Source organism: Manis pentadactyla, chromosome 18, assembly GCF_030020395.1.
Source record: "Manis pentadactyla isolate mManPen7 chromosome 18, mManPen7.hap1, whole genome shotgun sequence".
Lineage (NCBI taxonomy): Eukaryota > Metazoa > Chordata > Mammalia > Pholidota > Manidae > Manis > Manis pentadactyla.
Window position 1 is genome coordinate 21,493,680 of NC_080036.1, and position 12,833 is coordinate 21,506,512.

The 12,833-nt window shown below is 40.1% G+C and overlaps 1 protein-coding gene across 6 annotated transcripts in view; it reads right to left on the reverse strand.

Annotated features, from left to right (window-relative positions):
* MCTP2 (multiple C2 and transmembrane domain containing 2) overlaps positions 1-12,833 on the reverse strand; it is a 212,430-nt gene that overhangs the window by 65,590 nt on the left and 134,007 nt on the right. For 3 of the 6 annotated variants that reach the window (XM_036878637.2, XM_036878636.2, XM_036878643.2), the window contains 3 exons: positions 11,740-11,841; positions 9,507-9,581; positions 7,526-7,645 (listed from right to left, as the gene is read on the reverse strand). In XM_036878637.2, coding sequence (XP_036734532.2) covers positions 7,526-7,645; positions 9,507-9,581; positions 11,740-11,841 — 297 coding nt within the window. Of the gene's footprint in view, positions 1-942; positions 1,400-5,720; positions 6,271-6,308; positions 7,009-7,525; positions 7,646-9,506; positions 9,582-11,739; positions 11,842-12,833 lie in introns of those variants that run through there. The other 3 variants (XM_057494752.1, XM_057494751.1, XM_057494750.1) reach the window with 3 other exon arrangements.

Sequence of the window (12,833 nt, forward strand, 5' to 3'; positions counted from 1 at the left end):
GAAGGTTACCACTTTGGTTTCAAGAGGAGGAGTATGGAGGGAAGTTGGGGTGAGAAAGTAAGAGGGGCAGCAAAGGAGATGGGGAGAGACTGGGAGGGAGACAGATGGGGTGAGGAAGAGAGGGAAGGAGGGGGAGAGGGAAAGAAGAGAGGAAGATGGATGGACTGGTAACTTCGTATGACAATCTCACCTGTACCTCAAAACCTAAGGGTACGAGACGCTGGACACCCATGATGGTGGGAAGGGAGCAGGTAAGAGAGGTAAGCTTGGAGAAGGTGGACAAACATGGGCTGGGTCACGGAGCCACACAACCTCTAGAGTCCTTCTCTCGAGTCTTTTCTTTCTCTAAGATTCAAGATTCTAAAATCAGGATCAAGTGCAAATTAACAGTAGGGATCTGTAGACAGTAGAGTGAACTAGACTGAATTCACCGGAATCGGCAAAATGCAATGGCTCCTAACCATAAAACTCACAGAAGGAAGAAGTGTGTGCTGAGTGCATTCCAACAGGAAGTGCGGGCAAGGAGCAGTAGTCAAACAGAGTTCCCATTTAGGGCCTTGAGTTGTATTACAAAAGGGGTAACTGGCCATTCACTGATATCTAGCATCTAGCAGGGCTAAGTGAAACTGGCAATAGGTGCCGTTCTAGGATTGAAGAAAAAAAAAAGATCTAATGCTTACTAGTCAAAATTAGAACCCTCCAAATTACCGACTGATTTCAGTCAGTGTAGCTACGATTCCGTCTGGAAGCACAATTCAATTATAAAGTTGAAAATATAAACGCAAAACTCTGCTAAAGTAGTTGAGTGTCTTTTCAAATTTTTAAAAGATAATCTTTTAATGCAATTACTGTAATTTTATTAAATGGCATAATTAGTTAATGCCTGAGAAGTTGTCAATAGAAGGTGTCAATTATGTTGTAAAAATTATAACCACAATGTGCAATGATGGATTCTTCTTCTGAAAAAAATGTGGGAAAAAAAAAAACCTTTAAATTATTTGTGAAAGTATAATAGGTGGTCCTCTGGGAAAAGGGAGATTTGGACAATCATCTGATGAATGATAAATAAAACAAATATTGAACTGCGAGATGTTGTAAGCACTTTATATATTTATATGTTTTGCATGCAAGTGTGTATATTTATCACACACACACCTATATGTAGGCTTATAAGATATCTAAAAAAGAAATATCCTCTAGACAAAAATGCTTATTATAACTGTGGGTTTTTTAAGCTTTATGGGAATACTGTTAATCTTTGAGTTTCCACTGCACAAACACCCCCCAAACAGGCAGCGATTCCTATTTGTACATACAGTTGTAACTTCTGCTGGATGGAGGAACTGAAGGTTTAATCAAATGCAGGTGCTTCTAGCCGTGAGTTAAGCTGGTGATAGAACTTAACGAAAAAGTAAATCTTTTAGACAAAGTTAAGACATAAATACCTAAAGCACCAAAAAAGACACAGACCAGCGCTATTTTAACAGTTCAATCTGAAAACAAAATTTCCATTGTTATCTTCTGTACCAAAATAAGTTCAATCTGAATCTTCTTTGAGGCACAGAAGGGACCCTGGACAGAAGCAATCCTCAAGACCTCATATGAAATGTGTACTAAACTGTTCTCCCACAATGTTCAACAGAGAAACTTTATTTCCCAGGTGTCCTCTGCTACATAGAATGTGCATATACATGTAGGTGAGTTGGTAAGGATGGACCTTTTACTGCTGCTTTTGTTTTTAACGTCAATGGGAAATCAGTTCACATTTCTGAAAAATACTAGGATCCCTAAAAGCTAAGAATTCTGTGCATGTTAAATATGGAATATCACTAAGAAAGGAAAGGACTGTATTTTTAACCTTACAGAGGAGGGGGAGTTTGATTGATGCTTTAAATTATGTATCATATTGCAGGCCCCATCAACTCTGAAGAATAAATTCTTCATTTTCCTGCACAAAAAAATTCAGGAAAGAAAAAGCCACAGATGTTAAAATCATAGCTTTATGAAGATACCCATTGATATATGGTAGATTTAGATTACTATTTAACATCAAACATCTAAGGAAAAATTTAATAAAATAAGGAATCCATCAATGCCCCAGGCTTGCCTCCCTTAATGCACTAGGTGTGTGCCTGAAAGATTGGTGGAAAAATGAAGTACATAAATGAAATCCCTTTTTTACAACATTAGGAGACCTTTGCTACTTAAAATAATCTTCTGATGATCCATCTGTCAAGTAAATGCTTTTTTGTCATATGAAAAAATCAATGCATCCATGCCATAACATAGCTGTAGGTCTCTTTTACAGACAATAATGAGGTTTGTAAAATGTAAGTATCAAAGAGAAAAACAAAAGAAATTAGGAAAACCATATATATGGCTGGTTCTGCAATATAAATAATGCACTGTATCTTTGGAGAACAAATTCAACTAATCTTAACTATCACTAAAAAATGTATTTGCACTGAGACATGGATATACAGTAGAGTACCACCCCCACATACACACACACACTAGAACTATGGACCTCTCTCCACGATTAGCTAGTGTTTTAAGATACTTCGAAGTGATGCATTAATTTAGCTAGTTACTCTTCTCTATTCTTTACTTATTTTGAACAATCTGGAATTTTTTAAAAGAATCTAAAAAGCATAACTTCCTTCCATGGCCCCTTCATTAACTTGATTTCAGCCTTCATTCTATCCTAGAAAAATCTTCTGCATCATTGAAGAACTTCCCCCCAAAATAGGAAAAAAAATAACTCAGAATCCAATTTGGGGCTCAGCCTAGAAGGAGGCACTGAGGTTTTCCAGACCATCAAGCTGGAGTCCAAGGAGGCCAAGTGCCTGCAATTCCCAGGATTTGGGCTCTCCTTGAAAGATGTTACTGACATTTCCACCTTTCACTTCTTTAATTTTGGCTCCATCTCTAGTGAAGATAACGATTATGAGTTAGAACTATTTCCACCCAGGGAACAAGGGTTTCTTTGCCCCAAAACATTTTGGAATAGTTTTAACTCCCATTCACACCATCTGAATATATATCTGAAATGACCAGCATGTGGCTGTCCCTAGAGCCATTATCATCCATCTAAATTCAAGGACCACACTCGCTGCTTTCTAGGCACCAATGAGATGCAGTATAAACCAGTGATTAAAAACTGTTGCAAAAGCCTGATGGTCTGGGTTTAAATCTGAGCTGTCTCTTATAAGCATATGAGCTCCGACACTTTCTTTAACCTCTATGGGCTCATTTTTCTCATCTGTAAGAAGAAGGTAATAACCAGCACCTAAATCAGCAGGTTGTTCTGAGAACTTAATGAATTAACATTTGTCAAATGTGTAGGACAGTGCTTGACACCTAGTAAAGCCCTGAAACCACATGTGCTATTAAATATTCCTAGAGTTCAAAGTCTGTGTCTGGAAGTGACCATGTGCATGTCTATAAAACAGCATGTATATTTACAGATCCACTCAGAGAAAAACATAGCTGCCCTTCTAGGCAAGATATTTCAGTTACATTTGGGTGTCTATCAATAAATTGACATCTCATTTTAATTGGTATTTTAATCAGTAAAATTGAGAATGGGATCTTTTGAGCAAAAACAGAAAAACACATAGATATACTTAATTCATAAAAAACAGGTTAAGTTCAGAAAATGCAACACAGTGAAATATCTAGAAAATGTAGAAGGAAGAGATAGTCTCAGAATGATAGAATGAGCAAGATTTTCCATAATCATCCCAACAAAAAAATGAACTTGCAGAAGCACAATTTGGAGGGTTTCGAATACTCTGAAGAAAGGCCAAATGCATTTTGTTACAGTAACAATGAATTAAACCGTGTACAGCAACATTCCCATAGCAGGTGTCAATGGATTAAAGACAACTTTCTTCTCTTACGATTGGGATTACAACCAGCCATGTAAGTATAGAGGGGATTCATCCTGTGGTGAAGGAGATTCAGGCTTGTACAGTGTAACAAGATGAATTCTCTCCTGTTTGCTCATCGTCTTTTGACTGGATACCACGCAAACCTACATCTCAACAGGCTGCCTTCAACAATATATGGTATTTTCATACACACATCCATAGGAAACCTTAGAAAATGTATGGTTTGCTTTCATAAAGCCTTAAAATTATCAAACAGAATATACTAAACATGATCCTACCACATGTGTGCTTTGGTATCATCTGAAAATAGAGACATTGACGTGAGACAAGTGGGCTATTTTATATTATCTGACAAAATATAGAAAGAGAAAAAAAATTTCTATTGTTCGGTCCATATACCTCTGGGGGAAAGAAAAACCCCACTGGGGATTGGTTCAGCCAAAATGGTTCTTTTCACCCCTATGCAGCAAACTCCTTCATTTCTAATATAAAAAGGCTTTGAAATGCAGTCCTGTTGTTTAATACATCCTTGGCTTAAACCCTTGCTCCAGACCACCATGAAATTGTTCTGCCCTGTAATGCCAAGGCAAGTGGATGAAGCCTGAACAAACGATCACATTGATGATGAAGGACCAGGAGCAGCATTCTGTCCTCTGCAGACCACAGGACAACATCAGTGTGAACCAGCAATGACAAACACTGCGCTCTTGCTGGAGGAACAGGGAAGAGGACAGGCTGAGCGTCAGCATTCCAGGCTCCCTTCCTCCCTCTCCGGCCTGGGTCCCCTGAGGACCCAACACTTTGCAGAAGGGTGACTCGGGTCTCGCAGAGTCAGAGACTCAGCACTACAACCGATGGTGGCCCCCAGGCATGGGACCACCCATTAGTACTCTCCACGTAGCTACCCAAAGTCTGAAGGCAAGATCCATTGAAAGTAAAATGTTTTCCGAGAAATGAAGGCCTGGCCACCCATTATCTTATTTTAAAAATGGGTGGGGGGAGATTAAAATATATTTTTCATTTATCCTAAGAGTACATGTTCTTTATATGTTCTTGCAGACACAAATGCAGAAGTAGTTTTGAAATGACCATCATGATAGTAATAACAAAATTACACTTGAGCAGCTTCATGCAGGGAGATATCCACCTCTCTCTACCTGATGTGTCTCTAAGATCTACCACGGCTGGTCAAAGTGAAGGTGGGATAAGCATCAAACAGAGGGCTTCAAATTAAAACTGGAAACTAAAGGGGTTCAAGTGAACATTATTCATTCCAGTACCTTCAGGACATCTGTCTCACCTGAGGGTTTCAGCCCCAGGCAAGTTCACTCTGGATTTGGTGAGACTGAATAATGACAATGGAAGGTTAGGGGTAAAAAGGGGCTCCTACCAAGCTTTATTCTCATGGCAGTAGGTCAAGCAGTAGAATGCCATCCACTTTGGTCTCATCCTTTGCCCCAGGTACTGCTTCCACTCCCAGCCTCTGCTCTCCTCTCTCTTGCTCACTTATCTAGGATCTGCTCTTAGCACCAGGGAACCTCTTTTTATAGCAGTAATGGCTTATTGCCAACAGGCACACAAGTATGCGCCTGCTCAGTAGGCTAAGTAGTACATCATCACATGTACACAATGGGTGAGATTAGGATCAGGTGAGAATCCTGGCCATGGAACTTCCATTTTCCCTACAACAACCCAGAAAGACAACTTACATGTGTTATTCCCAACTGACTGTGCACTTTTACAGTGACACCCAGTGGAAAATGTCCCCCATACACCCACACAAACACACACAAACATACACACACACAGGGGGACCTTCCAGAATCTCATAAACCCATGTATCCTTGCAAAACCACGCTTTGGCAAAACAGCAAGAGGACCACCACCTTTCTCTTCCCTTCTGTGACCCTTGGAGAATTAAAAGTATGATGTGGTAGCCTGAATTTGCCAGCCTGGCAGAGGGCTCCACCATGTGATGCCCACAGGGAGAAGACCCTCAGGGAACAGGCAGCACAGAAGGGCCCCACTACCAAGGCTCCCTTCCCATTCAGAAGTCTCCTCCATTAGTCAGCCTGCTTCTATTCATTTGTTCTCATCTTTCTTCAAATCAGGCCAGCAGCCCATTAATCATTTTTGTCATTCTCCTACATAATTCAGTGCAACAGAGTTCTGTTTTTCTAAAAAGCACAGTGCCAGAAACTAAGCTCAAGAGGAAATCCTCTCCTCCTCACAGGGGCTGGCTGTGGTGAAGCCACCGATTGTGTTGACTTTTCTCTGTAGCCCAGAATCACACGGAACATTCCGTGGAAAGTTTTTAAAGAGAATTCAGATGGGAAGTGTTGGTGAGGAGACTGAAGAGGAACCCAACACATGAAGGCTGGGGAGAAAGTAAGAAAGGAAAGTGGATGAATACATGCCAAGACAAAGACAGGGATTAATAACATTCCTATTTATTTTTTATCAAGGCCAGTTATTTTAGCCACTACAGACCAAACAAAAAGGAGATTAAAGGTCAAGGCTGTAGCCATCACAGGCCCACTACATCCTGAAGCAATGAAAAACTAAAATTAACTGACCACTAGGATGCTCTCCAATGGCAAAGAAAAGTCCTCTTTGGGAGCTGATATGCTTTCTTGCATAATAAAGGTAGGAGTGACCTTGAACCCACTGACATCCTTAGGCTGATTTATTTTTTAATGAGGGTATGCCTGGGGGGTATCACTGACAATAGAAATCAGGCCCTATCGTGAACTTTGCACAGCACAGAAATTAATGGCATAATATGAAACATGCAAGATCAGCATTTGAGAGACTTCATTTCCCTTCCCACATCTGACACCACCCATCTGATCAAGACGCAGAGAAGAATGCCCAGAGATGTAAACAAGAGCTTTGCACCAACTTTCAAGTCCTTGCAAGATTCTTGGGCTCCCAGGAGTTGACTTAGGTGGTTTTAAGATGTCTTGCAGCTCTGAGATTCTGTGATTTTATTATGTCCCAAAGATTGGCCATTGTTACCAGAGGGATGGAGTGCACTTCACATATATGAGCACTTCACCTTTGTGCCAAGGGAGTCAACTTGTAATGTGCACTGGTCAGCTGTGTCTCCAGTGGTCTGATGTGCAGAAATGTTTTTTATATCAAAGTTAGTGAATGGTTTACTTAAAGCGGAAATGAAAGCATTTAGTCTTAATTTAGTGATGCGATTTTTCAACTGCCATTAAAAAGAAATACTGGCATTCACTGGTACAGAAGGAGACATATATATATACAATGCAGGACTCTACAAGCACAGTTATAATTGACACCATGAAAACATTTAAAAAATATATACAGTCACTGGCTCTCTTACACCTACCATGAAATAGTGTGTGTGTAAGATTTAGGTAATTTAAAGGATTTCCAATGGTAAATCGGACTGAAGTACAGTCTCAGCAGGACTGTAGGAGTACATAATCACCTAGCTACCTTATAGAAAGATGAATGGATGCCATTTAGGTTTTGAAGTTTCTTTACAGGTATAAACTTCAGCAATGTGGAATGTGCATTATTCTGTCTCCGGTCAGTAAAAGAAAATGTATCTGCATTTGGACTCAGAAGCAAATGATTTGAACGTAAAAAAGGAAGCTTACCACAAATGCTGCTGCACTTCTCAGCGTGGATTCCCACCGGAAGCAGCTTTTAAGGAACTGTATCGTATTCCATATCGCCATGGTGATTCTTTTCACGCGGTCTACATCTCTTGATAAGATCTGATTCAAAAAAAAAATGGGAAACAGGGAGCTAGATTTAAATACTCGAAATATTCTCTTTAGATCAGGCAGTGTGGTCATTTAAATTATATTTTCTGTAATTAAAATTTTTTTTCCTAAAATGATTTTTCAAACTCCATCATTCATAGAGGAAAAGAAAAAAAAAAAAAACAATGCATTTCATAGCTCTTTTGATGGAGAATAGCCTGTTTCAATAATGTTCAGCACAAAACTGAGCTGGTAAAAGCTACAATAGGCAGGCATTTGGTGTGATGTGTTTGAGAGAGAAAGAGATAGAGACAGAGAGACAGAAAGAATGGCAATGAGTGTCCACGTTTAGTTTGGAAGGAAATGGATAGATTTACAGTAGAAACATACAAGCTTTCTACCTCATCTAGTCCAGAAGGAAAGGCTATAGGGAAGCACGGTTGTGGGAAGGGAATCCAGCTCTCCCACCTCCCAGCTATGTGATCTCAGGCAAGTTTCTTGACCTCTCTCTTATACGATGGCATTGATATTACTGCTAACCTTGCAGACTGTGGAGGGGAATTAAGGGGCTTAGAAAAGTGCTTGTTGCAGAGTAAGTGCTTTTAAGTATTTGCATCATAAGCACAGGTTTCAACTTAACAGAGATTTGGGAACACTTAGTGCTAAGAGACCCAAGGGGAGGCTCCCAACATACCCCAGGATCTCAGCCCCAAATCCCTTGGTGCTCTCAGAGCCCAAAGCCACCCCACGTCGGGGAGGTCATGATTGGCAAAGGAAATGTCTTTTCTCCCACTTGCAGGCAGATTCATTTCAATGTGTTTGCAAGGCAGCTACCCCACCTACCCTCAACTCAGGTTTTAACTTTCAAGCACACAGGGCCAAAGGCAATAATAATGAGAAGAAAATAAGACGTTTCCTCAGATTACACAAAATAAATATTACACCCCACGTTACGGCAGACAAAAGCAAAGCCCCTGGATGACCCCTTCAGGAGTGTGTAAGGCCTTTCCCACGTGTGCCCAGAAGGGTGTGGGAAACAAAACGATGATCAGCTGCCTCTATATTTAACTGCTCCAGGTAATCCACAGCTGCTTGCCCACAGGAAGTGGTGGAATAAACATCTGAAAAAGGGGACACTTTGTTCTTTGTTACAAACTGAAGAGGGACAAGAGGGACAACAGGTACAGAATGAAATCCTGATATGGTCTGAGTAGGACAGGGTGGAACTGAGAAGAAATGCAAAGGTCATGTTGAAAAATGGGCAACTTCCCCTACTGGGCCCAGATCTTCACTTTCTGTTGAACGGATGACGGCGGGATTAAGGGCAACAGCAGAGGGAAGAGTTGATCCAGTCTGAGGTAAGATGCCAGCACATCCCAGATTTAGATGATACAGAAGTGACACAGGCACCTGTGGGGGGGGGAATGCCAAGGCAGGTGTCCCTAAGATCCGCTGAGCTCGTTCCTGCAGGGACTGCACACATGGACAGCAACGCTCTCGGGAACTTAGAAGGACAGAGACTAGAATGGCTTTGATTATGGGTAGGCAGTGCAAGTCAATTCAGGAGAGTGTTTATGGAGGCTTGACGCTAGGAATGTTCGTTGGCAGAGTGCTTTGGGAGATTAATGGGGGCTGACACCTTCCGATTCATCTAATAGATATGTTTTAAGTCTTTCCCTTCTTTTTGAGCTGACTGAAGTCTTGTTTTGGGAGAGGAGGGGGGACCGAGAGAAAAGAGTGGAGAGGTGGGGGCAGAGAGAGGGAAGGAGAGAAAGATGAGGAAGCAGGGGGAGGTGCCAACAGCAGCCACAAATAAGCACTTTGGATGCCGGGTGAGGACTGAACCAATTAGCCAGTTACTGTACCAACCTACCTTTTTGGACAGCTTGCGGCTGTCTTCCACAAAACGCTTCTCTCTGGGAGTAAAGGTCCTAATACTTGCTTTGACCTAGAAAGACAACATTGTTGAAAAGGGCAGCATTGATACAGACTTCATTTTTTTTCTTGTTCTTAATAACTGGGAGAATGCAGAAAGCAATACCTTCCAACCCCTAAGACTTTGGCCTGGAGCACAAAAATGGTGGTACCCCTGGGCTCTGCCTGTCTTTTCTGGGAATCTCATTTCATGAGCTTCACTTGGGTAGGTCAGACGGGATGGGGAGACGCTGACTGTTGTATCTACTTTGCAGATCGATGGAGGTATTTTAAACCCCTGCGAGACTGGGCTCATGGAGTTCTCAAACCGGGATCTCTAAAAAAGCTAAGCTTCCCTTCACATCAAGGTTCTAAACTACACTTCCACCAATAAGACCTTGCACATGAAAATCAGTTTCTAGTTCATAAAACATCTTTTCCACCCAGAACCTCATTTCCTCTCATTGATCTGGAAAAATAAGTAGATGAGTCATTTTAGCCCCATTTTATAGAGAATCAACTGAGGGTCAGAGGGACTTAGTGGTCTGTCCAAAATCACCATAGTGAAGAAAGCTACAAAGAAATAAAATTGAAGTCCTTTTCTTCTATAGTAAATGGACAACTGGAAAATCACTTGTCCAACAAGTTTTCGATGTAAGCTTTTTTCCCTTAAAAACTGAGGTTTTACCTGTGTGCATAGACTAGAGACTAAGTACTTGCTAGAACGAATACAGGAGATGAGGGGGACCTGTACATATGGTTTCTGAGAAGTGAAAGGGGAAAAAAACAGGGAAGATGAAGAAGCAATAACAGAGCCTAAACTGGATGCTGTGCCCCAGAGTTCTAGCACTACTGGGAAGAAAATACAAAAATTTCCTGCCATGATTTTATGAAAAATTCCTTAAAGACATGAAACTAGAAATGGAGCATAGGATTGATTGCAGGTTCAGGTGGGTCTAGAACTTCATCCTGACTCACTCATTTATTAGCAAATCAGCTCTCCTGTTTAATTCCATTTGCTCATCATAAAATGCCATTAGGGATACCTATTTACCAGGTTTATTGTGAGGATTAAGTGAAATAATGTCAGAGCCTGGCACATTGTTGGGGGCCAATAAATGGCAGCCATTCTTATAATTACTGTAAAAGCCCCATTACCCTACATTCATTTGTACCACTAACTGGATTAACCTATGTGCTCCTTGCCCTTTCTCGAACCTACTGCAGAGACCCTGGCATTATGAATGCTCACAGCTAAGTAGGCCACTTCCCTGCATGCCTAGGAATCTCTGCTCACAACAGCCCAATTGTGTGCCCACCAAGAATCAACAGTGCAAATTCCCAAACCTGTTTATGCCATTTTACCTCTTACTGTACTGCTATATTTTAATTACTTATTATGTACATCATTGAAATACAACCATAGACCAAAACAGTTGAAATTTATGTCACTCCAGAGATCCTCAATTAAAGGTCAGTCACTAAAAAGATACTATAATGGAGGTAACGATTTTATGGAAAAACAACCTGGAATATTCTATGTGCAGATTGTTCTGTCTTCAAAATAGATCCCCGCTTTAAAAGAAACTGAAACTAGAAATTATTATAGATGTTATGGAAATATTTATGCCAGGAATACGTTGTAGAATGAAACAGAACTAAATCTATGCTTTAAAAAAAAGGTTTTAGGCTCACTCCTAAAGATTAGCAAACACAGACATATTGACATATTTTGCATTAAAGGTTTAAAATACATAAGAATAAAAGTTGCCTGTTTAACAGTTTTCAAATGAGTGACTACTTGTCTTGATAGTGGGGTAGCAGGACATCAACAATAATAATTAAATAACATGCTAGAACCTCAAAAACATCTCTGTTCAAAACAGTGAACTGTTGGCCTTAGAAGATTACAAGTAATAAAGCTAAAAACTTAATTTTCCCTTTTATTTTTTATTTTCTCAGTGACAGAAGTATTGAAAATTAAACACCATCAATTCTACTGGCTCAACAGGATTAATACCAGTTGAAAATTGGAATGTCCAGCCCTGACTTTATGGCTAGTTTAAAAACATCATTCTCTCTCTCTACTAGCTGCAACAGTTCTGGAACATTTTACATTTACATCTTTCCAGGCTGGTCAGCTTTTACTTGAAGTACAGAGAAGCTAGGAGGTACAGCCCTGTTCGACTTACCGGATTATATATGAGGTCCATCTCCAAGTAAATAGCCCCTTTAAAAGCTTGTTCTAAATCTTTATTCTTCAATATGTAACAATTTGGTTGCCCATCTCGAATCTGTCATAAACAATAGACAAAATTAAAACTTCCTGTGGGCTTTTCACTGAAAAACTGGCAAAATTAAGAATATAGAATGCATACAGATGAAGCAATTAAGAAGATATTAAACTCATCATAAATAAACTTTTAATCCTAGAGTGCTGTGATAACTGATAGGAAAATAAAGTAACAATCACCAGGCTGAAACTGGTGTATTAATGGAAAATTAGTGGTGCAAATTATTACTAAGCCTACATGGGCTTCCCTTCAGAAATCCCAGAGGTTACACATTTGTGTTTATTAAAAATGATGAATATTCTACAAGATTTCTGGCCAGTACTCTCCAAGATCACCAAGGTTGTGGGAAAAAGGAAAGACTTGGAAACTGTCACAAATCAGAAGACCAAAGAGGTAAGATGACTAAATGCAATGTGGTGCTCTGAGTTCAATCCCAGAACAGAAAAAGGAACACAGGGGAAAAAACTGGTGAAATACTCATACAGACCAGAGTTTAGTCTAAAATTATCCCCCAAAAAAGAAAGGTTATTGAAATATTCTTAAGAAGTGAATAAAGGAACCAATTTCAATTAAAGGATCAGTGTTTCACAGCCACAGAGCAATGTAAATTAAATAAATCAGCATAGCAAAAGTCGAGGTCAAAATCCAACAGTATTCAAAATGCACAAAGTGCTGACAACCTTCAAAATAAACAAGATCCTCTGATATCCCCTCTCAGCCAGTGTATCACATCTGTTTCATACATGGATCTACCTCAGGACCCCAGTGTGTAAGGCATCTAAGAAAAACATGTCCTGTGTCATTGATAGCAGCCATGCTTTTATTATACACAGTAGTAATACATGCATTGATTCCACTCCTGGCTTGTAGGAAGCATACCTGTTAACTTCAAAAAGGTGTTAGCAAAACTTGAGCTGACCAAAAGCTCCAATTTGGGATTTTGATGATCAAAGATTTGAAATAACATAGGAAATTTGAGGGCATGAAATTTG